We start from the raw sequence: 27,625 nt of genomic DNA, 5'->3' as shown, positions 1-27,625 counted from the left end.
GCCATTTTACTGCAGTACTGAGCTGACAGATTTAGCTAGTTGCTCCATCCAATTCACTCCTGCATCCGGTGATCAGCACAAATCTAATCTACATGGTTTGTGATTAATAAATATTTGCCTTCAGAGGTCCCTCCAGGCACTAGGGAGTAGAGAGAGTTCATTTTGGTTCTGCAGCGACTGCCTGTTCTTCACGTCTAGACACCCCCTGAGTTCTGATTGTAAAAGGTTGAGGGTACCATGCACTGCAATCTCCTTGGTGTCTTGGATCAAGGTGTTGCCTGCAGCAACTTGCACCGTGACAGTGTTCATCCCCTCCATGGCAAAAGTGTATGAGATGCTGCTCTCCAAGGTGATGAGAGGCTGCAAGAGATAAACACAGATGTTGATATCAAAATCAGGACGAGATTAACTCAGAATCACAGCAACAGGCACCTGGCTGATCCACCAGGCCACAATAGCCTTCCTCCTCTGGCAGAGTAAGTGCTGCAGATGCAGTACTGTACACATACACACAAACAAACTCACACAGTTGCTATATAAGCTGTATAATACACAGGCTCCAGCTCAGACCAGCGTTTGGATATAAACCTTTGCAGATTCTTCTTCAAACATTTTACGTTGTTTAGATTCAGGACCGGCCATTGCTTTTATGATGCAAATCCATCTATCCATCTCAGAGCAACAGAGAAAGGGCAACCAGCATTGCCCTGTCCATGTTCTGAGCCTCTAAGACATATAAGCTAGCTGCAACCAACAGCTGGCAGGCTATGTTAACAAGGCTGAAAGCATGGCTTAGTAGCTAGGGAGAGTGATGTCTGAATGTGTTTGGAGGGCTTCTAGAGTAAAGGCGACCTGCGTTTGGCCAGCTCAGAGCCCTGGCAGAAGAGACTGCCTTTATCTGCACCTTCTCAAACAAAAATGTCCTTAACAGCGCTACAGCTCTGCTCTCTGAACAGGAAACTCTCAGTGATACACATATAGATGAGAAGAGTACCATGTTTGGGGAAACAGATTTGTGTATTGAAAATCAAAAGCTCCAGTCCTAGCAGTGCTACTGATCTGATTGCTAGTCTACAGACAGGTCTCTGTGTTTGGATTAAACCATTAAAATAGAAATAGTGATACTAGCCTGCATTGCAAAAACACATACAGGTCTAAGAGCATGGATAAAACCATTGTACCATTGTTGTTGTGCCTCCATCCCACTGCCAGTTTGATTCCAGAGAAATAAAAACACTAAACATTAACCTCCCAGCTCTCACACTTCATCCTGTCAAGCTGCATTTCTCAACAGTGGCAATCCATGCCATTTTCACAGCCAAGTCAAAGCTTCCACTGGTATAGCACAGGCTGGCAAACAGATTTCCCCCCTGCAGAATACCACCTTACTTTGACCCCTCATCCTTGAGCTGAAAAAGCAATAGAAAAAAAAACTCTTTCAACCACATGGGACTCTCAGACCAAGTGAGCAAACATGCCTGCTCAGCCCTGGAGTGCTAGCTGACATATACTTAGATACACACACATCCTGGACAAGCAGAAGGGGCCGATATCAAACCGCAGTGACATTAGCAGTCTTCCTGGGGGTTACAGGCTGTAATTCCATGCAAAGGCAGACAAGAGCCAATCTGGTCTTCAAAATTGCTGTTTTTCCTTTTCGTACGTCTGTGGGCTGGATATTCCATTATCATGGCTGATTTCACCTCCATCATGGAGTTTTAACATTCTGCCAACTCTCTAATTTTAATCCAAGCACCAAGACCTGGAAACTAACTCTAAATTAAATCAGGCAGTTTAAGGTTCATTTGCTCAAACCTATTAGACAGCTGGACACATTTATTAAACTGGACCTGTGTTAATCCAAGCAAATTGGCCTTTGGGTATATTGCAAAATTAGCACAGTAGAAATTCAGTACAATGGTTCCAGCAGGAGGAGGAAGGCAGCAGAAGAGCCTTAGCTGGGTCATTTGAGTGTAAGACAACATTCGTCTGTGCAGCAGCACAGAGAGTACCTTAGTGAGACTGCAAAGTGACACAAGACACATTTGGTTCAGTCTGGGATGCCTACAGGCTGAAAAGGAAAAGAAACTGCAATTCTTCAGTGTGCAACCTGAATATATCACCTAACAATGTCAGTTAGTCACTATGGACAATATTACACACCACATCACATAATTCACACACAGATCTCAGTGTCTGCTTCTTCCACCTGCACTAAGGGTGCCACAGAGTGCCTGTGAGTGGGCACAGACAGGGATCTGAGATCTACATTAAACATGCCATAAAGAGATTCGATGTGATGCAGATTAGTGCCCTGGAAAAAAAAAAGAAAGAAAAATGGCAGCTGCTGCTGTTGCCATATTTATATCCTTTGCCACACTTCTGTCAAATGCGAAGGGGCACAGCTGAAGTATGCTTCATGAGGTGGCTGGAAAGAACACTTTGTGAAGAACAAAAGATGCTCTGTATCCTTGATCTGGCCAAAGGTAAAGGCAAAATCTTTGCTAATCCACACCTCAGTCTATTTCAGCAACATGTAAAATCACTCCTAGGTGTTACTGGGGTTAACCACTCCACGTAAAGCTATTTCCAAACCATCCATCCCAAACACATCCAAATCTGCCTGTACTCTGCTGTTGACAGTCTGAAATTTGAACTAAAGTATATAAAAGATAACAGATCATATTGACAACCCAGATCCAAGTACCATGAGAACTATGTAGAAATCTTTAGCAAACAGCACAGGTTTGCTCTGCCTTTTCTAGTTTACTTTCTATTTTAAGAAGTCTTCTTTTCAGGCCCTGCTCACAAGCAACTTCTATGTTAAGAACAAAAGCACTGGCAGGAAAACTCTAACACCTGGATACACTAGAGGGCTTAAGCAGATGATCAAGTTACCACTGCCTAAATTGTCTCAGATATACTTTAATGGCTGTCCATGTGTGGGCACTGAGCCCAGGGCAACTGAACTGTAATCCGTTTTTGCATGCTGCTCTTTCACTGCAGCATAAGCAATTTGGAATTACCTTTTACTTGTCATGGACTAAGGGTACATGTGTGGGTGGTTGAGACAGCTCAACTAAGCCACAGAAGCCACAGTAACTTTCTAACTTACAGTAACTGGTTTTTGTTTCTGAGCTCTTTTGGTGGCTCAATTATGCCTCCACAAAAATAGGAGAGTTTTTACAGTGAGCTTCCTAACTTGATGCAAAATCCCAGTAGACAAAGCACTTGCAGGTTTTTTTCTCCTGTTATTGTTGGTAGTCATGGTAAGAGGATACAACTCAAGCAACTTTGTCAAAGAGAAAATGAAATACTTGTGTCTCTGCTATTTCTTATTTCAAATTCCGTATCTTCATGTAAAAATCCTCATTTTTTCAACTGTGATCTCACTTCAGTGCCCACTTTCAATTGCAATTCAATAATGTAGACAATAACATAATCTAAACTGCTTTTTCAAATAAGAGCAGATGCTAAATTGTAAAATTATCATCTGTACAGCTCACAATTGCAGTAATGGAATATAGTGCCTGTGCATCAGCTGTCACACCCCTAAACCTGCATTAGCTGTAGCTAATAAGCAACTCTTTGCTTTCTCCATTTGAACTCCATTTTGCAGTTTCATTTATTTTAACTATTGATAAAAAGGCTCTTTATAATACATTTTTGCCAGTCCCTTGGAAACTCAGTATAAAGAAGTCTCACCTGTATCTCTAATATATATATCCAAGGCTGTGAACAATGGTCATAGACTGGCATGAACAATTCACTGAGAGTCTAGCTTGAAATTCTAGATACAACTGGTTATTTGAACACCAACAGCTTTAAAGTATTGTGTTGGAATCCAGCATTATATACTACATACTGGTACATAATGGAAAGGTCCATGGTTATTGGGACACCAGCAGTTTTTAAACACTGTATTGAAAGCCACTATTATCCCATATGTAGTGATATATAATTTAGTTAAGTTGCAAGTGAACTCTGGTAATAACAGTGGTCTTCAAAGCTCGGTACGGCTGACAACAACCAAATGTAAAAAAGTAATGACTCCTAAGAACAACAACATGAGATAGGAGGAAACAAATTCACAAAGGTCAGCTAATGACAAACTTTTTTAGATAAGGAAAAAAAACAAGGAATAAAAAAACAAGCAAAGGCAGGTTTTCATTATGGCTCAAAAAGTTCCCTGTCTGGTGCAACAAGTTTAGGAAGTAAAAGTAAACGAGAAGGTGGCTCTACCTTGGTGCTGTTACCAAACCACCAGAAGTAGGTAAGTGTGCCTGCCTGGCTGGGCCAAACCACCGCAGTAATATTGACATCCTTATTCCTGATGGCAACAAAGGGGACACTCAGATGGACGTGCTCTACTGGACCTGTGGGAAGAGGCAGTTCATTATTAGAGGCTTTCAGTTAAATCCCTTCTGCTCTGTTGTGAGCAGCAAGAATCTTTCCTTTAAATAAATCAAATGACTCATGCCAGCATTGAGACTCTATTATAGCAATGCAAAGGAATCTCAGTCAATAAGCAAGCGAGAAAGATAATAGATTAATAAACAAGATCACATATTCTTTATCAGTCTTAAATTTAGGGGAGGCAGAAGCGCACGTTTTCCACAGGTTTAGAAGACAGGGAGATTTTTTTAAATGCAGTTTGAGGGCTATGAACTAGCTACGCACTGCATAGGGCGAGTTGCTCTCAAGAGCTTGAGGGATAGGAGGCAAGAAAGCAAAAAAGCATTTGCTTGAAAATATATCCACTGAGCACCAAAATTTGTGGGCAAATTTTAGCCAAGGTGGCTAAAATCTGATGACGTGAAGTATTCATGGCTTGATTAAATATGCGTTGACATTTCCTCTTCAGGAGGTCTTCAGAGTAAAGATTCTTGATGTTGGGCCAAAAATGTTCCCTTGGTATCTTTCTGACTTTGGCCAGATCTTGAGAATTCTTTGCATGTGGCAGGGGGATCAATTATCCTTGCCCGAATTTTATTTTCTGTGAAAGTTTATTGTAGTCCATTGCAGCTTTCATAAGCAAAAAAGGAGGAACTACTGGAAGATGTGTGCAATGGCATGCCTAAGCATTTAACAGAGAGGTAGTGATAGGGTTGTTTCACAAAGACTTAAAACAACAACAACAAAGAGTGTCAATGCAAAATTACATCTAATAGAAGTAAATGCTCAGAGCTAGTCCAGTGCATTAAGTCCAGGCCAGAATTAAGAAGCCAGTTCATCTCTAGAAAAAAACTGATGGAGAAAATACTGATATTTTTTCATTTAAAGCTTTTCCTTCCATCTGCATTTTTTTCTTCTCTTCTTCTTATTTTATTTTTTACTTTTGCTGGTACTAAATTTTAGCTGGTAACTGCTGCACATCAGACAAACTACATTGCTGATCCTTTCTGGTTGGTACCTTTAAAAGTACAACAAGCTGATAGACTTTCACAGTGAGAAGGAAAGGATGAAATAAGAAGGGAGATATTTTTCAGAGACGACACTAATTTTGGGAAGCATGAGACTTGCTGATTTAACCTGAGATAATATTCTTATGTTACCTCTTAGCTTTTCAAGTATGAAATGGGAACATCAGTCCACCTACTTGGATTACAAGATCTTTGGAAAGCAAGAGCTGTTCTTTTACCATCCGAATGTACAGCTCCTAGCACAGTGGGACCGTATTCTTGGTTTTGGCCCCTTGAAACCGATTCTTTTTCGTTCTCCCTTTCAAAAGGGGTCTCTACCAGCAAGCAACTCCTGAAAATTGCCCACAACAACACTTTGAGTTCCCAAGAATAGACAAGTTCCCACAAGTATTTTCTGACAGTGCACATAAGAGAAAAAAATATTAGTATCTTCACCTCCCTTAACTGAGGGGATGAGAAGCTTGACAGCAGATTCCAGAAGGGTAAAAAGATTACTGACCACTGCTAAAGCTCCAGGGGAGGGGACAATTCTTGCTTGAGGTCAAGGAGCTTCTTTCTCCTTTCTTTCAGCATAGTTTTCCAGCACCAGACAGGTGCTATAATAAGGGTGATTTAAATAGCAGTAGAAACAGTATGACTTTGCTAATAACAAATCTACAGCAACCGTTTCCAGTCTCCTGTAACTCACTGAAATTCCCTCCTAGTGTGAAAGGTAGAGAATCCACTTTTGGCTGGATATCCCACTTTGCTGAGAAGACAGTTACATGATGGAGAGGCTGTATTCCCTGTCAGATATGAAGAGCAGTGTCTGTTTCAGAATACAAGGAAGTGCAGGAGGCCCATGCTGTACATCCCATGGTGAGGAAGAGATTGTGGTGCAGATCAGAAGTACAAGGGGAGGTGTCAGGTAGTAACTGATCCTTCTTGTTTGTACACCAGGGTGATACTCCCAAGAGATGGAGGGGAGCTCTGTCATGTAGAATTTGCAGACCATCACACTGTCCTTGACACTCTGCACTGTGTGTCCAGAAATTGGTTCACCACAAGGCATTTTGTCTGTACGTTTGTCTTTCAAGGTCAAATCTCCTGTATTGACCAGCAAATCCAAATATAATAAAAGCCTAGCACTGAGATATTTTTTAATTCTCACTGTTCGTGTGAATGCAAATGCCTGGAAAATATTTCTCAATATAATAAGCTGGCCACTTAAGAAGGCTATAAAGGTCAAAGGAGAGATCTGAGAGGCTGAGGCAGAAGAGGGCAGAGTGACACAAGAAGGCCAAGCAACAGCCCTCTTTGCATTCTGCTCCAAAATCCTCACTGTGAAACAGCTGTTTCTATGAGAAATTTAGATAATCCATATGAAGTTTGTTGTTATTACCAGGTAACCGCCACTTTTGTCAGCTAATGGCCCAAGGTGAAGGCAAAAACAGTTAATGCTCTAATAACAGGTTGTTAAATGCAGCCATGATTGACTTTGAGGGAATTATGAGCACAGTAAAAGCTTCAAGGAACATTTATTCCTTCACACAGGGAGCTTGAAATTAGAAAGAAAAATGATCTTGTGTTTTGGAAATTTCTGACTTGCTTCCTTGCTGCAGAAAAGATCAACTAAAAGGCAGACAGGAGAGAAGGTTTACTAACAGGCTAAGGGGAAAGATGGACATAGCCTCTGAACACTGTTGGCAGCACAACCGAAGAGGTGCATCCAAACACAGATGGAGCCCAGGAAACCTAGCAGTCTGAAAACAGGACAAAGATCCAGAATCTTCCAGGTCTTATACTAGGTTTCACAATCTTTGCTGTTTCCTGTGGCTTTGAGAAAGTCCCTTGGGGGCTCTACGTATGAGAAAGTCCCTTGGGGGCTCTACATTTGAGTCTGCTCATGTGCCAAGTGGAAGGAAATTGCATTCACCTACCAAATGGAGGGGAAAGTCAGGAGCGCATGTCAAATACATGAAATATGAAAAGTAGTATATTAGTCCTCAGCACATTCATATCCCAGGAACTATGCTCATTATAATGTTTTTGCCATATGTAATCAGCACTGAAATCACCCCAAATTCTGAACTGATGGCTCAAAACTTGGTAGATTAGTTGAAACCTCTTCGTTATTAGTAATACACTGAAAACACACATTTGGACTTTGTTTCTTATGCTGTTTGGTCTCTGACACTTTTCAGAAAGTTTAAGAAACATTTTCAAGTTTTTCTCTGTAGCTGTGAAGGCTGTAAATATACTGGTGTAAAAAGGTGTTTTCTCCTCAAGACATTCAATAAAATTTACCTAGTAAGGTGGAAGGGTGCCTAAAAGTCCAAGCCTTTGGAAAAGTGTGAGTTGTATGTGTAGATAAGGTTGCATGAATTCCTAGGCTTCACTGAAGTTGCAGGGATTTTTAGCGGGGTCAGGATTTCACCCACAGACTCTAGCAGCTGGAAGTACTTACAGACCACATGCAGGAAGAGAACAGCGGTGTCAGAGCCCAGGCTGTTTTCTGCATATGCTGTCACCTGAAAGATTCCAGCACTCTTATAAACATGCTGAATGCCATCCTCAACAGGACTGAAATTAGCATAGGATACTGCAATGCCATCTCCAAAATCAAGCTGAATGTTTGTCCTCTGGAGATCACCCTGCAAGAGAGAAGGTTGGATTGGGAAACTGGGCTAGTAAGAATGATTTATATTACCCTCCATTCCACTGCTCAGTTCCATTTCATTAGCATGGACACAAACTCAGAGGTTTACCGAAAAAAGCCTAGCTTCATTCTGTCAATCCCTAACAGGGCCATACTCAAATCAACACCAGGTAGTTATATACCAGCAGTGCTTAAAATAGCTGAAAATTTTTAGCTGTAAGAAGATGCTATTCCCCCATCTTGGGTTCAGTGATTTTGGCAGGACAGAGTGCCAAGGATATACCAAGGGGACCACATTTGAATCATCTGGTGCAATACATGGTTCGTGGTTAAGTGTCAGTGAAGTGGCCAGGTCTTTGCACAGCCCATTGCTGAATGGGTGATGTCCATCAAAGGCAGCTGAGATGAGAGGCACTGCATTCATGGCAGGCTAGATGTCTATTCAAGATCAATTCCCAGGTGCGTATGGGATCATTAGGGACACTCTGGAGACAGAACAATTGTTGATATGGCCCTCCAAGATGTTTCAAAGAAACAGAACCCAGTTATTGAGACACTGTAAGTTTAGCTAGTTTTCCAGGCTTCCTGAATAGATGGTGGAAAGAGAAAGAGACCTGCACAGACCAATACATCCCATCCTAAAACAAGTGTCTGAGACAGGTGACATGAATTATCCTCTGCAAGTGTCTGTCTCCCTACCCTGATGATACAGAGAGTCTAGACGACTAGTTTCAGCCAGACATGTAACTTTTGGATGGCTGAATTTATGTGGTTTGAGTCCCACACTGAGGACTGACAGCTTTCGTCTAATGTCAGTCAAGACAGAGATAGGGCCTGGTGATACACAGGAGAATGGAGTGGATGACAAGAAAAATCTCTTTTAGGATTACTCTCAATGACAGCTATTAAATGAAGGAGGGAACAACAGACAAGAGATTCCAGAATTGCAGGTATTGTCCAGAGGCAGCAACTGCACTGTTTTAGTTTAAATCAGGCTTTAAACCACTGTAGTTGAACAGGAGGAGTGTCTGTTATTTCAGTTCCTGGGAGCCTTATTTTATACTTATCCCCAGCTGACTAAACTGACTAGCTGATTAAAAGTAACACAAAACAAGGCTAATTTAAACAGAAATAAAGCCCACTGCAATGATTTCACTAAACTGAATTAAAACTACACATCAGATTAAATCTCTTTAGCTTTCTGCATACATACAAGCTGTATTGGCCCAAGTCTTTTCCTTTTATGAAAAGGACTCTACTGTACTCAGTATGGGTGAAGGAGGTACCAGCACATTTTGGAGATGCTCCCAGCCCAGAACAGAAACCAATCCCCAACTGTACTGAGAGCGAGAGTGGGATTCCAGAGTAAAAATAATCTCTGCTCCTAACTGTAACTGTTACTTTTTCTCTTTATATAAAAAATGATGCAGTATTCCAGGTCGACCTCATAAATAACATTTGCTGTAAGTGCATGGAGTCAGAATGAAAGCTAATGTGCATTTCTAGTATTAAGGGAGGGAAACAACCATGTAACTCACAGCCAGTTCTAATTTCCAACCCTTTGATAACCAGCTCAAATCCTGCAGGCTCCTACCTCTAGTGAGTTCACTGCAAAAGACCACTGAACTCACAGAATTCACTACATTCAGAATTCACTAAAGCCTCTTGGCCAGTTATTTCACAAAATAAAGCATAGCTTCCTACAAGAAATGTACAGGTCAGACAAAGTAAAAAGACTGTTGGGAGACAACCAGACATGACAATCCCCAAAAGTTTTAGGAGTGACAGAACCAGCTTCCCCCTTGATGAGTGGTACCCAGATTGACCTGTTTCATTAAACACTTATTGATTCAGCCTAAATTCTGACTGTGAACACCACCTCCATAAATGATTTTTCATATGGTCTGAACACATTCATATGTTGCATGAACCCATTTCATATTATGACTTCTTACCATCCCAGGACAGTCAGGAGAAAGGCAGAATATTGGCTGGATCATAGGAAAAATGGTCTTTGAATCAAGATTAAATAGCTCAGAGGCTGTTCTAAGACAAATGACCAGCAACTAAGACTAAAGGTGCCACTACATGACAAAGGCTCTGGAAGAGATAGAGACATCCACAAGAGGCAGGGGTCTTAGTGTTATCTCTCTCTCCTTTCATTCTACAGAAGCCAGGGAAGATTTGCTATTTTACTTTATTAGGGCTACATTTTCACCTCTGTCTTATTGGGACATTAAAAATAAAGCAGAAATCAAAAATAAAACATAGATGACTAGAGTGAAAGTGACACTAAAACCCATACGTAATATTGAGTAGCCAGTAAGATCCTTCTGACAGAGTTTTTTGAGTCACTCTACAAAATTCTCTAGCAGGGACAAAATTACATTCTTGGGATATTGAGTTATCTGATAGAAAAGCTCCTACAGCTTGTTAAATCCTTCAGAACTACTTCTCAAGGGAATGTATTAAGACCACAAGCTCATCTCATATGGAAGACACTGAATAGAAGATAAAAATTTGATCTGTGCTGGATTCATCACTGGTGACCTTGGGTTGAAATCTCTTGCACCCACCATGGCAGCTCCCCTCTCATGCCTTACAATTTTCTATTTCCTCCTTTCTTCCCCAATCTGATTCTACTTGAAATGAGAAGGTTTGAAGTAGAGAAGCAGGAACAGACTTCTCATGGCTAAGCAGTAGCAGATGATCTTTCCACCCAGTTATAAAAGTTGGGTCTTCAATGCAAAGCCAGAACACCACACTAATCCTCTTTTTTCTCTCCTTTCCCTAACTCTGTATCCAGGAAATAAAAGAAGTGTGCTAGCCCCACATATGATGTCAGATATTCTGGAGTTTATGAATATAAATTAAAATAGAAATGAGGTGGAAGCATTTCAAATAGGTGAAAATCATTGCTCTCCATATATATGAGGCATATATATGAAGCCTGCAAACTACCAAAAGAGAATGAACTAAGGGCTGTCACAAAGTTTGGAGCTCCGTGTATTGAATTCAGCCAGCAGGCAAGGCTTAGTGGAATGGGTGAAGAAGAGTATTGCCACGTAAGATTCCTTCAAAGTTGTCCCCCTGTCAAAAGTAGCCTCAGAAAGTTTTCCTATCTGGAGTCCACACTAGCAAAGTGACAGGAACTGCAAAGATAGGAGAGTCATTGAAATTTTGGCCATCTGAAGTTAAGAACCAAGCCCCCACTGATTTCAGCAGGGTTAATATTTCACCCAGACAGTGCGTGTGTGCGTGTGTGCGTGTACGTGCACAACATGTTTCAGTCATATAACCTCAAATAATCCACATAAAGGCAGAGGTAAGGGAACTCTTAGTGCATAGAAAGTCAACAACCAAGGATCAGAAACAAAGCAACTGCTGGCAAAGAAGAGGTTCTGGAGTGAACTTTTCTTCCCATCATATTCACAGGCACACAACCTCATTGCTGCTGAATCAGAGGTGTTTCTCTAACGGAGCTGTCAAATTGTTTGCATAAAGATATGGTGTGGATGTGGGCATCTCTCTTTTTATAAATACAGTTTTGCAATCTACTAATGGATTTGCAGAGCTCTCATACTTGCTGGGGTTGTTCTTTGAATAGTCACTGCTTGTCTTCTCGTCTCACTTGCAGTTACCACCCTGTTATTGAGCTTTACCGTCACTGTGTAATTACTGAGAGGGAAGCTGTGAGACGGCACAAAGAGAAAACAAGGGGACAGAACAGTTCAGTAACCAGTGCTGCCATGTGAACAACCATTTAGGCCCGACAGGGAGTTTATGCACCCATCAGAAGGGAGCTGGAACTGAAAAGGAATGGTCAGGTGCAGAGAGATTCACAGGTCTGGTTAAGAACACAATTCCATACAACAACACTTTAGGCAAGTTATTATTTCTCTGTGCTTAAGCCCAAACTGAGATTAAAAAAAAAAAGTAAAAGGAGTTCTTATTTTTTCATATTTCCTTTTATACATATACACAGTCCAAATCAAAATCCAGCCCCATATTTCTGAAAACATAGCAAATTCATCAGTCACTGTGCATTTCTTTGCCCATTAACATTGCCATGCATGTATTCTGAACTACCATTGTGGACAATACTACTAAAGTTAAACCTATAAATCCTGAGAAAATCAGTTTTCCATGAATTATGATATGTTCATTTACCACTGCACAGCATAAAGTCCAACCACTTTTACTGATATATTGAGGTGTATTATTTAGAAGGTGGGAAGTAACCAACTGCTAATCACAAAGCCACCAATCAGGATCAGAGTCTGGAGTAGTGGAGAGGCTGAACAGAGGCTATAGATTTACCCATCAGAGGGCTTGTCAGACTACGTTTGAGCTCAGAAGGCCAGCATAGACATAGGTGCAATAAAAAGCACCAAGAAAGAGACGGAGCAGAGAAAGCGGAGGGAGGCAGGAATGAATCTGCACGACAGTGGGGTATGTAATAATAAAGGCTTCTTGGGAAACTATTTTCTCCACCTATCAGAAAACACTTTGATGAAAATTAATTTGTTTTCCTGATTTTGCCTTCAAACATTCACAGGTTCACACTGAAAGACTGAAATATTTTTGCCTCAGATCTCGCTGTTCTTTTTTATTTTTTCTCTTAAAATTGCTTTTCTTTTAAGAAACAAACTCAGCACAGAATTCTCTGTGGAATATGCTGTTCACCCATAAAGACATGTACTTGAAAATCCTTTTCCTTCAGAAAAAATTGTTTCAATGAAATGGTTTTCTAACTATCCTTATTTTTGGACACAGGACATAGGACCAAAGATCCTCATCTATTTATTCAGCTGCCTCTTCACTCTCTGAAGTCTTGTAAAGGCTTGTAAAGACTCCACTCTTCAGCTGCCTTGACTGCTACCTTATTCCCCATCTGTTTATCATTCTTTATATGCAGCAGTTCCACTTGAGTTCCCTAATAAATTACTACTAGATTCTTAATTTTTAGATTATGTCTGTTCTTTTCTGAACTCCCACTCGCTAGTGTCTACACAAATCGTCTTATCATGTCAAGTCTGCAGAATATAAAAGAAGCAGTCAGGTAGACAAGAAATCCCCTTTGTACAAAAGCAGAGCATGTATGAACCTCTGAGGAAGTCTGTAAAGAGGACCTGTCAGATTAGAGTGGTCCTGATGAAGCATTTAGTTTCTGTAGAAGATTTTAAATTAATAGAAGTGTGTGTGTTTAAAAAAAGAAAAAAAACAATAAGGTATCATTAGAAGAACTTTTCTGAGGCACTATGCTCAGACTTACACTAGCTTCTTGTATTCTTGCAGGTCCAAATTGCTAATAGAGGTTACTCTGGGATTAGGAGGGGAAGGGACACTATGCTTGCACTGTTTCTAATATGATTTCCCTAGAGATCCACTACTGGTTACTGTCAGGGGCAGGACACTGAAGAAGTAGGTCTCTAGTCTGTCCTGATATAGTTGCTCCTATGTTCATGAACATGACCTGTCTGGCTCTGTCCCAAAACAAAGTACACAGGGCAGAGTGGATGACAAAATACACTTGTAGTTCTCCAGTACCACCTCACTCCCTGGCTGCCCCTCCTGAGACACCCAAAGATGCTTGACGTAAAGTTGTGAATTGGCCCCTCTGTTTAACCACAGAACAGATGTAACACACACCATGGTGGGAAAACCACTGTTTTTTCTGCTCTGAACTTGAACCTCCCTTAACCTCTTCCTGTGCATAGTCAGCAGCCCATATGTCTCTGCACTGGAAAGGCCAGTAGGGGAATGTGGTACCTGCAAACACAGCAGGGATTTTTGTGGTGTGGTCACACGTGCCTTTAGGCACCAAATCACAGACCAGCAGAGGCAAAAAGTCATTTGAGAACCCCTTCTGTCAGCCCAAAGACATGTCAAGTGCCTTAGCTATCCAGTCCACCACTGGGCCACAGACCTTGGTGACACAGGCTGCATGATACATCCTGTTACAGTCACTAGAGGCTTAGATGGCAGTGTTGGCCAAGGAGAGGGATACCTGACTCAGAGAGACCACCAGAAGTGTCTCAGTATTTTGATGCTTCAGTCGCCAGCATGGCCTGGTATCATTTATCCTAATGTTAGCTACAGAGGGAATCCAGCAACATTACAAATAAAACAGATTCTGACTGGGGAGTTCAGAGGTGCACTGGAAAGGCCCAGTTCCTACTGTAAAGGAACAACATTTGAACCTTTCTCACTGCTCCCCATAAGTCTGAAAATGTTCCTCAGTCATCATAAACTCTCCCAACAAGGTTTCAGCTAAGACAGTGCTGAAGCTTTGCATCCCAGAAACTGAGAAATATTAAGCACGAAGACACCATCTCTGCTTCAGAAGCTCCCAGAGCTACAGCTTGCCAGAGGTGGAAAGAGCCTGATGGGGAAATATATTCTTGCCCAGCTCTCCTATCTTTCTTCATATAACCAGCTAAATACACCTTATGATTATGACCCATATGACCCACATGATATGACCCAATATGATTGTTCATAAATTCTGTGTACAGCATACTGCCCTAAGGCCTACTCCTAAGTCTCAGAAGTGTTCAGCATTTTGTGATCACCACCTGACCACTATTTTCCTCTCTTTGGCCTGACAGCTAAAAGGAAAAGGGTGCTAGTCCTGCCACACTGTGAAGCTTCTCTGAACCCAGTGACACACCTCCTCCATGAGGATGATGAAGGTGGCATTGTGCCCCTGCTCTGTGACCAATTTTCCATCACTGGTGAGGATGTGCAGTCCCCGAGGTGCTTTTCCAGGACATTTCTCCATCTTGGCCATGTACTTCTCTCGCAAGCCATCTGTGCAGTTGTTAGATACAATCCTTCGGTACCTGGGAAGTGGTAACAAAAAGAGGACTCAGGAGGGGGGCAGAAAAGTTTCTTTGTTTTGTTTTGTTTTTCCATACTAACGTATGCCTTTTTTCACAGACTAACCGCCTGCATGATTCCCTCACTGAGAGGAAGAATCAAAGAAATCTAATGCTTTATTAAACTAGAGAAAACCAAACAAATCACAATCCAACCTTCTCCAGAGACTCTCAGTGGCACCACTGAGAACAGACATACATTGTGGAGGTGAATTACTCTGTGCTGCTAAAAGTCAGAGAGCTCCCCTGAACTCCCAGCGCCTGCAGGATTGCCCCTTGCATCCCAGCTTTTTATTATGCTTTTTATTACATTGCGTCTGCCTCTGTTCTTCTAGAAAGCACTTGGAATGATCTGGCAAGGGCTTTGTCCAGTCCAATTTTATAATGACTCAAGGAATGGATTTTTTGCTTGGTGTTGCTTGGAAGCAGAGAAATTCGCTAATTTGCAAGACACTTGGCAATTCACAGTGTTGTTTAGGGAGATCAACCCCTTGCAGTAATTTCCCACTGTTCACACAGGATGAAGTAACACCCAGAACCCAGCTATTTTCTTCCTGCTCTCTGTAAAGAAGGCTATAGGTAGTCATACTGTCCAGGGCTCCTGCAATCACATCCCATATTCACAGCAATCTTTCAGATGAAAGGGTGTCTCTGAGGTAAAGTGACTCCAGACTCACAGCAGCCCCACTTTTTTCAGCCACGTTCATCAACCAGCCACAACCAACCCTGTCATAACAAACCAGCATGCAGGACCCATGACTCAGAAGCAGCCCTACAAAGCCTTTTGAGCACAGAGCATCAGAGAAGGACTATGACAATTCCACAGCAGCATGTGCAAACAACATTTCAGAGGAACCCCACCATAACAGAACAGCATTTGCAGAACAACACTACCACAATAAACCAACACCTGCCATCTGTTCTGCATGAAACCATGAGAAACCAGCACATACAGCTTCTCTGGAAACTCAAGGCACTGTATACGCAAAGTGAAAATGGCAAGGGAAAATTTTTTTTATGAGGATAAAAATTGCACATTTGAGCCTCCTCAGAAGCTGTTATAAATAAGAGCTGTAAGATGAGAAGAGGTTCCATGAAAAACGACGCGAAATACCTCAAGCCTGTCCTTTTAAATGTCCAGATGTCGCTCAGATAGACCTTGATTCGTGTTTTAGTTTTGCAGCAAAAGGGAGCTCCAAGTCTGGGCTACAGGGATCATACATCACTTGATAGCAATACAATATCTACCTGTCACTTATGTTAATGTGCTTTTCCCTGTCTCTGAGGAATGAGGCAATGCTCCATACAGATGCTGCTGCAAATATTACCTCACAAATAAGACTGGAAAACAGTCAGGTGGGATGCAGAGGACAAGGACCATCTAGGTTCTCTTGTCTACAACATGGTCATCAAAAAGAAAGAGATGGCTAAGCTCACTTACCCAGTACTGTTCAAGTAGCTTTGACCAATGCTGCAATCCTTGGACAGGGCGGATGGGTTGAACCAGAAGGATGGGACACACTGGTTGTTGCTGTGCCTTTCATAGCCATAGTCACTATGGAGACAACAGATAATAAATGCATCCTGGTACCCATTCACTAGAACTAGCTCAGAGTTTTAGGTGACACTTCTGTTCCTCAATATGTTTGTTTGCTGGTGGTGCTCTGCTGAATAATGTGACATCATGGATTAGGGCCATCCAGACATAAAGTGCTTGATTAGTTTGAGGGGTAGGAACACTTTCTTGGAAGATAAGTGAGACCTGACCATACCAAGACCACCAACTTTGCAAAGCACCAGCAGACTTTTGTTTCATTTGGTAACAAAATAGAGGCAGGAGTTCAGAAAGAGAATTATACTCAGCTAATTTTTTTCTTATTAATCCATAACAATTTCCTTTCTTGTGTTCTCTTGGTTTGGCTGCTTTTTGCAGTCTCTGCTTTCAGAACACACCAGACTAATTCCAAGATGACACTTTTTCCCAAGAAAGTAGTTAGGAATGTAAAACACTAGGAGCGCTTCTGAACAACTAGCCAAGGTATATACATTAATGGTCAACCTGTTCTGACCAAGCTGTGACTAGCCAGTGATAAAAACCCAGCTGATGCTTTTCCAACAGTAAGCTAAAACAACACAGCCAGCTTGGTAGTCTAAGGACTACATGATATTGTGTCACGTGCAGAAGGTATTCCAGAGTACTGATGTTTTCTGGGACCACCACAGAGTGGAAGCGCATGCAGCTTCTTCTTTTTTTTTTTTTTTTTTTTTTTTAATAGCTGCCCTTGCATGACAATACAATGATGAAGCAATAGGATTAATCCAAAGCTTTACATAAGTTTTAATAAGCTCTGAATTAGGTTCTTATGCATATCCCTTATTGGCAGGCTGGATTCAAGGGAGGAATAAAAAGGGATCCTGGATTTTTGCCTAAAGCAAGTGAAGAAATGCCAACACATGGAACCTCTGTGGAAACACAGACATCACAGAAGCCACTGCACTGAAAGTTCTCTGTGCCCTTTAAGATACTCCGAGTTTTATCCTTCAGAGTTTGAATTGCCAACAGAAGTCTCCAGGAAGAGCTTTGGTCAGGCAAAATTGTGCTGTGTCCCCAGTGACCCAGGCTGCTACTGCTACTTTTTTGGATGGCAAAAATCCTGATACTTTAAAAGGTTCAGAGATTCCCTAATGCTCTTTCTCTCAACATTCAATTTAATCATTCTCAGTGGGTCTAACCTGCACAGTCAAAAATGCCTAGCAGTGACTTGGTAATTAAAAATATTCAGGAGGAGCTGTACTTTGCCCCAAGAAGAAAAGAGCTGCATAAATATTTAATAAAATTAAAGACAACATTGCTGTATGCCCTCAAGGTTCTGTGCTTGTTCATTAACTTCTGGTAAATGTATATTAAAACCTCGCATGCTGCCCACCTTCTTTCTCATAAGCCCTAGGGTTTGCATACTTTAAGGAAATAATCAAGTTCAGCTGCTGCCCTGTCTTTCTCAGGAAAGCTATCATCTTGGCAGAGTAAATAAAGAAGCAGGAGGAGGGAAAAGAAATATCAGTGAGCATTTTAATAACACTTCTGAGTTCCTTCTGCCATTCTCTTTGTCAAAAAAAGGCCAGAGTTTGCTTTCTGAAATGGGTTGGCATGAGTCACCCCTGCTCTTGACTTGTGGGGTCCTGGATCATTCAGACCAGCCTTATATCTAACAGCAAGGAACAGATACCACTGCAATATGAGGAAGGCAGATGGGGGAAAAGGGTTCTGGGACCCAACTGGAGAGAGCACAGTCCTCAGCTTGCACTGGAGGGCTCCTACAATCATTTGTCTGCCTGCCCAGATCTCAAAGGGCAGGCGTGATGGAAGCTACTAATATGGGATGCTCTGTGACCAGAACAAGCCCCCAAACTTGCTTGCTGGAAGCCTAGGGACGGTCTTTTGGGACCTGCTGGCCAGTGGACTCTGCTGCTAGCCATGAAGCAAGCCATGAAGTTGGTTTTATCCAAGTGTGCTAAAGGCAGGAAGGGCTCTGCTTGGCCCAGAAGGTGCCCTAGGTCATGCATCTGTATTTACAGGACCCCAGTTGCCACCCCTCCTCCTTTCTCTGACTCTCCACTGGACCCACTCAGCTCACATACAAGAGACAGGCCAGTCAGAATTTCCAAGGGCAAGTGGCAATTGTGTGAACCCAGCTTGAAATGGCTGAGTGGACATCCTTGCATTTCAAAAGGACCAAGTGAAAGTGTAGGAGCTGCCTCTCCAACTGTACATACCTACAATGGAGATGTAACTCCAAGAGATCCTGGTCTACACCCTTCTTCTAGTTAGTAGACAGAAAAGGTGTTTGTCAGCACCACCCCTCCTCATGTGGACACCCAAAAGGATGAATCATGTCCTAGAATAACCTGTATCTTGCCACTGGCCAAAGAACTATCTCACACTTTAGACATCAGAAGTCAGAGCAGATAAGTGTACCCTCCATCCTTGAAAATCAGCTTATTTCAAGATAAGTCAAGCTTGGCACCCTATTTTCAGCATTACTAGGGGTTTCTTCAAACTGTTACTGCCCCACACCTTCACCGAATCAGCCCTGCAAACTAGCATCAAAACTCATCCTTAAATTGAAGCTGGTTCTTTCTTGTCCTCCATCCTCAGCCATAACAATTTTGCAATTGGAACCCAGTTAACAATTCTGTTGGCAGTGCAGAGTCTAAAACAAAAACCAGCTTGCTGTGCTGTAATTGTACTTCCTTTGAAGGGCTAAAAGCAATATTCGCTTATTTTAGTTGGAAAGTTAAGCAAAAAATGATACTCTGTTTGCAAGGAACAGGTCAATTGATTGTAAAGGTGCATCTGGATGCAGTCACTTTTCAAGGCAGAAGTGTACTTAAGGCCAATTTAGCTACTGCAGTTTTCCACTTAAGGCTTACAAGAGACAACAGGCTGCACTGTGAAATGAGAAAGCTGGTGAGGTAGAAAGTGGCAAAGAAAAGAGCAGATTCAAAAGCATCTCTGGAGATCAGTATTTGGTTCAGCTCAGAGGCATGCCAATGCTAAGGGCAGCTACTGCAAGGCAGGAAAGTTTGTTCATCTTGCAAGTCCCCAGGATAAGAACAACGAGGAGAGGTCTCATGAGTCAAGCTAAGGAGTCTCAGATGTAATTTTGGCATTAGGAAAAAATTAAACATCCATCCAGATAAGATGAAAATCTCTGCTCTATATCCCTAAATCTCTCTTAGAGTCAAACTACTCCAATATTCAAAAAAACACTTTGGTCTATTTATTTATTTATTTTTGCAGTAGTTCAGTGTGTCTGTTCTGAAAAGAACTGTGTGTCTCAGCTAGCCCAGGTCCAAACAAGGGTGCTGATCTCATACCTCACGCCACTTTAGGAAAGAATTGACATAAGTGAAGCTTAATGAAATCACATTGCTATGGCATCAGCTGATGATCCTGATAATCTACTATAAAAACAAAAGTATTTTCTCAGCTGATCTGTTCTTGGGGTATTTTCAACCCTATTTAAATGACATTCTGAACATTCAAGTTCAAACATCACAACTGTTGATAGTCTTAGTTCTTTCAAGTGTTGCCTATCACAGGTCCACTGTAAGAATTCTTTGTGCAGAGATCCTGGATAGTTCTGCGTTCCCAGAACTCCTGCCCCTAAGTATTAAGAGCAGTATCAAACAGTGGTTCGCTCTTTCTCCATTTTCTTTTAAGCTGCTTCCCAAAGTGACCTTAAAGCAGTTTGGAAATTATAGTCCTATTAAGCTAGAAACATCAGTATTTACACAAAACAAGTAGCTACATCAGACAAGGGTGGGCTGCATAGTACGTCACAGAAGCAGTTTCAGTGCATTTTGCAATAAAGCAGTGCTAAAAAGCAACAAATGGCTCCCAGGAATTCAAAGAAATTATAAAAGGAAAAAAGGTGCACGTTTTGCTGGCTTGCTCCCTAGGTACTCAATGACCTTGGAAGTGAAGAAAGAGAGATTCTCTCTTCCCCTTGTAAGGCAGGACCAAAGAGAAGGGCCTTGGCCGTTACTTTTCTAAAATGACAGGCAAAAAAAGGTCAATTAACACTTGCAATTTCCTGCTTTTGAATTCCAGGCTTGGATTTCCCAAGGAGATTAACAGATCTCCCCCACAGATGAAGGGAATACCTCCCTCACATGACAGGTACATGCAGCATACCGGTGCTACATGGTCTGCTCACAGCCAGGAAGCTGCATAACACCCAGTTTCCCTGCAGGGCTTTCTGTCCAGGCAGGTAACTCAGCCACTGCTAAAGCCACAAGAGTAGTCCCTGCAATAGTAACCAGAAGCACATACTCACCACTCAAAGTCCCCTTGGCCACAGACACATGGTTCGGACACTACAGTTCGGGAGTAGTCCCGACTTAGGGAACACTGGGCTCCAGGCTTGCGTTTTTTATAGATCTTCCTCTCTCCCATCACACAAGGCTCCCCCTTCAGCAGCCAAGGAGAAAGAGGAGAAAGAAAAACAGAGAGTTGCAGTGCCAGCTGGGCCCTAAACAAACCATGTTGTCCAAAAACATGAAAGGCAATTAAAACACCCAATTACCACTGGAAGATTTGTGAGTTAATAGTCTAACTTCCTTTTGTGGCTTTGAAAACTTTCCTTTAAACACAGTTCAATCACATCTCGCATCACCAGAGCAACACTGTTAAAGCCATCTTGGGAGGCGTTGAGCACAGCATGTTCACTAATGAATAGGAATGCTAGCCACCGCATGCCCAAAGTGCCAAGGGGCCCAAACCATTACAGGCACCCGGTTATGCTATGTTTCAGAAGGCATCCACTAATATATCTAGTCCTAAGAATTATCCTCAAAAGACAATGTGGACGTATCCCAGGATATCTTCCACATGTCAGATGTCATCCACTACGGGAAGAACTGCCCAAGCCTGAAACTCAAAACAGGGAAGGTCCTAGGTGTAGAACACAGGAGTCCTGGCTCTCCTTTTCTTTCTCCAGTACACCTGGCTTTGTTGTAGCCCTCAAATAATTCTGACGGTGCTTTATGCTGGGCTTTTTGCACACAAAGGTTTCCAAGAGCACTACTGGGAGCAGCTAATCCAAAAGAATCATTTGACATTTAGACAAATTGCTATAAACAGAATTTTCTCTGAGGTGGAAATAACTTGTTGGCATAAAGGTAAGAAAAAAAAGACAATGTCTAACTGAAATACCTCTGCTTCCCATTACTACTGATTCCCAAGATGGCTGCCTGTTTTTTCACATCCTCTCTTTTCTTTCATTTAAATTATTTTTATTTATTCTCTTTTATGACTTCAGTCATCTGATACATCCTTGCCAAATTAATGCTCACTTCTAATTCACAGATTTCATTCAGTAAAGCCACAGTGCCAATAGTTCTGGCTCCAGTTCAATGCCCCTGCTGGGAGTGGGACATCATACCAGTGGCCTGTAACCCATAAGCAATCTGCAAGGGTACCAAGCTCCCTCAGTCCCAGTGGCTTCAGGACCTAAATGTATCCAGCATGAAAATAAACTGGGTCTATGAAAAGGAAAGCATTCTTGAACAAAATGTAATATTTTAGTCTTCTTTCCTGTCTTTTATTCAAAGGCTCTCCTGAGTTTTACAGATACCTGCAGGATGTATAAACATTTTTATTTTGTTTTTTTGAGGAGGGGAAATAGAGGCAGAGTGAAAGAAAATTATCTTCCTGAGTCACTGACAGAGCTGCAAAGAGTTCAGTGTCTCCTACAATTCAATCACAAGATGAGGCTTTACGTCACCCTGAGCACTGAGGGTGAAAAGATCCAGTTGGGGCAATGGAATACTTTCATGCAAAGAGAAGTTAACAATCTCCCTAATTTGCCTGGGCAGAAGACTGACCCTGTGCTTTTTCACACATATGCTTTAGGGGAAATACAGCATCAACAGGTCAGAATGGTGACTTGATGGATGCAAAAAGCCCAAAAGCCAACAAGTATGCTCCAACCTGGCAACACAGACTATGGGAGAAGGAGGCCTCCCTCCCCTCCCTACATGGTGGGAGTACCTGATTATGCAGGTGCCAGGTTTGGTAGTCATCTTTGTTACACCTCCGGCTGAAGACAGACTTGTAGTCCACCTTGACCAGCTGCCATTCCGAACGGAGACTGAAGTGGCCAAAAACTCTAAGCATTGAAAGGAAAAGAAAGAAACAAAGGCATCCAGGCATATGTTTCCATTAGGCAAATCACTTCTCATGAATTTCAACTGCAGAAACCAACACACAGTCTTAGAGCTTGATGCAGGAAAATGTTACTCAGTCGTGACATTTTGTTTCCCATTTCCTGTTACATCCTAGGATTGTCTAGCCCTTTCCTGACCTTCTGCACAGCCTGTGTTGTCCATGCCTCCAGCACCTAGCACAATGGGCCCTGAGGCTAATAGGGGAAGCTAGGTATCACTCAGGACAATAAACAACCACTCTAGAAAGTGAAATGGCTAATGCCAAGGGAGCTATTCAAATGAATAAAGCCACGGATGGGTTTGGTTGTCTCAAAATGAGCTTAGCTGGCTCAGTTTTTTTAGTGCTGAACTTTCTAGTTGCACAAACTTTCTACCTAATGAATTGTAAAGGAAGCACCTGACTTACTATATTTGGGATATGGGTAGTAAGCAGCCTGCAAAGACGGCAGCCATCCTTCTAATTGGTGAAAGTAGACAGGGATGAGTAGGAGTGGGATAATAAACAATCTTATAAACTTTTCTTAATTCTTTTGAGTAGGTCACTTAGCAGCAGCAATCGCTGGTAAGAGTCCATTGTTCACTTAGCTAAATAAGAAGTTGATTTTCAGGATGAAAATGCCGTATTTTCCTAAGCAACTCCAGCACAACATGAGATCCATACTGAGCAAGACAATATACAGGAGAGGTTGGAGCTGGTTGAAAAACAGGATGAGAGAGACTCAGAATGTAATTTGAAACTGAAGCACAAATCTGTTGTAACAGAAGCTCTGTTACAACTGGGATCATCAAAAATAATACTGAAAATCGAATAGCAACTTGGGCTTCTGCCCAAGCTCAGACCAAAATGTCTGCAGCAGAGCTGGTTATTGAACACAGGTCTCTCTGAATCCCATCCCAACTATATGGCCCTCCTTCTAGCTGCAGGGAAAGCTACATGCTTCCTTTAGTGTCTGAAAGAGAGGGACCAAGCAACAAGAGCATTGGTGGTACACATCACCAAGGTATCATCGCTGCAAATACTAAGAGAATCTACATGTTGAAAGCTCACACCTTTGCAAAGAAAGCTAAATCACAGCAAAAGTATGCATTTAATAAATAACATCAGGTATCCAGACAAAGGCTCCATCTATCCAGAAACATTCCACGAGTGCTGCGGGGTGCTCAGTTTTCGATCATGTCACAGTTTTCTTTTCCCTTGGCCAGCCGTGATTTTCTCAGTTAAGGAATAGCTTTTTAATCAACTGCAGCTGGATTTCCAAAGAGGTGTGTAATAGGAGGAGATTACGGCAGAGACACAGGTGAACAGACTTTGAAAGCCATGAACAAAACTACAGCTTCTTATCGACAGGGGGAACACCTCAACCCAAGTAAACAACAGAAAACCCCACAATGATGGACCTGATTTGTCATTGAAACAAATCAACTTCTTGGTCATCTCAAATGAATATATAAAGGAACCTAAAAACTTATCTATAATACAAGTTCCAGATTTTAAGAATTTTGTATGAATGAAGCCCAAATCTTCTGACAGCCATGCAGCAGGAGATATTACTATATCACCCTTACTGGAAGATTTAGAGGACAGAAAAAAAGCATTGTTTCCCATTACCAAATCTTTCACTAACATAAATTTTTGCTTAAGAGAACAATTTTTTTGTTGTTTTAATTATTCCAGATTAAAAAGAGAAAGAGGAAAAGAGACAGATGATTTACAAATTTCCCTATGAAAGCAAGGGAAACAAAGGAGAAAACTCCTATTGAGCTCCCAAGCATTGACTGCAATCCAGATCCTGCTGTGCCCTCAGTGAGCTGCCATTCCTTACTCCAGTTCATCTTAATTTACACTGTAATCACTCAGGGCTGCTGGCTTTGCTCTCTCCTCCCTGCCCAAACTACTCTCCCCGTAGACTGTAGCCTGCACCAAAATTCATCTGCACTGTGCTGCACTTCATGAAACAGAGCCCATCCAGCCCATCCCAAGCCCCTCTCTTTTACGCTTGTCTCAGCTCATGGGTATTAAGGAGAGAAGGGGGGTTGGAAGAGATTTGTGAGGCATGAGTTGTGGGTTTGGTGTGGACACCTTTCTTTTGAGTTCTGCATCATGTAGGCAAACTCCAAGGACCTGGCCAGAAGGCAGAGGATGTAATAAAAGAAGAAGCTGTGACAATTTTGTAGATGGGGTAGAAATGAGTAGGAAGCATTTGTGTGTAGGCATGGACTTACTGGGTAGATGGTTGCTGGGTCTGGTTTAGAGACTATTTTTAGTATAATCCTAGCCATGGGACACCAGTGATAGGAAACAATACTACTTCAGGCAAAGCTGTAAAAGAAAATACAAATCCTGTTCCTCAATGCAGACGGCACATCCTGGACCAAAATCTGCAGTAGTGCATCTGATACGTGTCTAGTGAGGTCTTTTAGACCAGTACTCAGCACAAAGGGAGAAGCCCAGACTGATCTCATCACATCCCCTTTTGCTTTTAGACGTCTAATTCCAGGGCCTGGCTCAGCTATACGCATATAAGAACAAAGCAGCAGGAGCTGCTTCTACACTTTGTCATTTCTGAAACTTTCTGAACGAATTCAAAATGTGCTGCACTGGCTTATTAGCTGGGACAGATTTAGCCCAATAGGACAGGACTCTAGATAGTATAAAACCACTTCTGCGTACCCTAAAGGCAACATGACCAGTCTTCTCATACTCATTGGCAGTATCTCTCATCTCGCACCCAGTTTTAGCAGCACCTTTCCCCAGTGGAATAACCAGTAAATACACAGACAGGGCAACTATCCCAGAAAACCACAAACCAGAGGGTACCATGCACTAATCTGTGAAGATGGGAGAAGGTAGGATGATCATGGGACAGAGAGAGCCTGTTCCTGTCACCAGGGTCAAGCCAACCATACTCTGCAAACCTGGGCGTGGGGTTATCTAAGCAGGAGTGCCAAAGTCACCCACGGAGACCATGGCAATATGGGAGCCAGTCACTTATTGGGAGAAAGGAGGAGACAGGAATTCAGTTAAGGGAGGAATGGGAAACAGCATAGAGAAGGGATGCAGAAAGCTTCCAAACTCTACTCAGGTAGGAGGCTCTACTCCAGTACTTCCCAACACCTCTTATTCCACAGCTGCTTTCAGCACATGCTCCTACAGGGTGCATATTTGATGATGGTATTATTGCATGACTGGGCAGCTCTCCCACAAACCTTGTTTGTCCTGGATTTGATGCATGACTGAAATATCATTCCTGCAAAGCAGTGACTCAGTGGTCACTGAATAGTAGGCAGAAATCACTTAGTCCAGCAAATTTATATCCGCTCTGGATTTGACCTGGGTGTTTATTACACAGAAAACAGTAGGAGGAAGGGCGAACATAATCAAACACATAAACTTGCCTGAACCAAGAAGATAACATGGCAGGCAAAACCCAACAGGCAGCCAATGCACAAACATAGAATTCATCTCAAGGAAGATGTTTTTCCTCAGACTGAACATCAGCTGACTGCCCAGCAAGACAGCAAAAAGCTTCTTTGTGCTTTGCAGACCACAAAACTCACCATAACTGCTTGCTTTTTAAAACTATGTAAAAAAAGCTAAGAAAAAAAAAACAAACCTTCTGCCATTGAAATTCTTCTATGATAAAGATAATTAATGGGAAAAAACAAGGTTTCCTAAGTAGAAGGCAATATATTAGCATTCCAAAAGCACAGAGCATTAGCTACTCTTTAATTAAATGATTTCAAAGAAGATCTTTGTATATAATTGCTATAATTTAGATGGAAACAATACTACACTAAATGTAATTAGAGGAGTGTGAACAGAGAGGGATGTTTTCCTCCGTGCCGCAGAGATGGTTCTGGGTCACCTGATTCCTAAAGTGGTAGCTTTTTTTCCCCCCTGCTAATAAAAAGCTTCTTAAGCCTGATCAACCATTATGATGCCGCCTTCAGAGATAAGAGCTACTCACTGGCAGAGCAGCTAGCAAGCAACTGAACCCTACGAGCATTGCTCGCCAAAAATAAATGCAAACCAGATGCCTATGGCATTTTTTGGATGGAGAGACCAACCAACATGATGAAGGTCACATTATATTTCAGGATAACTCTGGCAGGTTTGAAACTTCTATGAGAGTAAGCAAGTGTAACAAATAGAAAGGAATTTTACGTTATCCGTGGAGCTCTGCTGGACTCTCAAATAAGTTTCCGTGGGAAGTCATAAAAACTCTTGTCATTTGTAGAATTAAAAATAGGCTAGACAAGGTGTCATAAGCAACAAACCCTGCCCTGACTGGGCAAACTTAGATATTGCAGCTGAGCCCTACTTTCATCAGTTTTGTAAACTGTATCACTGGATATTTTTCCAAAGTGGCTGAGGTGTGTGCACACATCCCCCTCCACCACCTCTGCTTTGGGGCAGCCATGCCCAACAGAGAGGGCTGAGCAGACAGCAGAGCTGCAACATCTTAAACTGCTGGTGCTCATCTGTCAGTAAGTGCTCAGCATTAAGTGCTCCAGTAGGCAAGTTTGAATTCCTGTATCCAGCGTGCTTGACCTAGGAAGAGCTGCATGTAAAAGGCAAGACAGAAGACAGCATGTAGGAGATTACCTCTCCTTGCTGGATAAGGATAAAAGGGCCTTGGATACTTATTACCTCAGCTGTCTGAACTGATTTGTTCTTCTTTTTGAGCCTGTCTCTTCTGGAAACAAAAAGCAAGCCCCAAAGAGAGAGATGTGAAAAGAGTTGGTGGAAGCTCGTCTTTCCCTCTCCAACTGGTGAGTCCTCGCATTGCTTTGAAGATACCATCTCATTTATCTTATCAGACTTCCGTGTGTCTTTGTTTCTCATTTACTTAGTTTGCTCACTAAATTAGGGAGCAATTTTTTTCTAAATATAGTTAAACTATCAAGACAATATAGGAAAAAGAGGACACTATGTACTATGAGTTTTGCCT

General features: G+C 42.0%; 1 protein-coding gene across 1 annotated transcript in view; it reads right to left on the bottom strand.

Annotated features, from left to right (window-relative positions):
• SORCS3 (sortilin related VPS10 domain containing receptor 3) overlaps positions 1 to 27,625 on the bottom strand; it is a 321,068-nt gene that overhangs the window by 17,992 nt on the left and 275,451 nt on the right. The window contains exons 15-21 of the mRNA XM_026117524.2: positions 22,498 to 22,615; positions 20,783 to 20,916; positions 16,384 to 16,497; positions 14,735 to 14,906; positions 7,870 to 8,056; positions 4,243 to 4,376; positions 237 to 360 (exon numbers count right to left, since the gene is read on the bottom strand). Of these exons, the coding sequence (XP_025973309.2) occupies positions 237 to 360; positions 4,243 to 4,376; positions 7,870 to 8,056; positions 14,735 to 14,906; positions 16,384 to 16,497; positions 20,783 to 20,916; positions 22,498 to 22,615 (983 nt within the window). The remainder of the gene's footprint in view (positions 1 to 236; positions 361 to 4,242; positions 4,377 to 7,869; positions 8,057 to 14,734; positions 14,907 to 16,383; positions 16,498 to 20,782; positions 20,917 to 22,497; positions 22,616 to 27,625) is intronic.

Source organism: Dromaius novaehollandiae, chromosome 6 (genome assembly GCF_036370855.1).
Source record: "Dromaius novaehollandiae isolate bDroNov1 chromosome 6, bDroNov1.hap1, whole genome shotgun sequence".
In the NCBI taxonomy this organism is placed as follows: domain Eukaryota; kingdom Metazoa; phylum Chordata; class Aves; order Casuariiformes; family Dromaiidae; genus Dromaius; species Dromaius novaehollandiae.
This window is presented reverse-complemented; position numbering and strand designations above follow the sequence as displayed.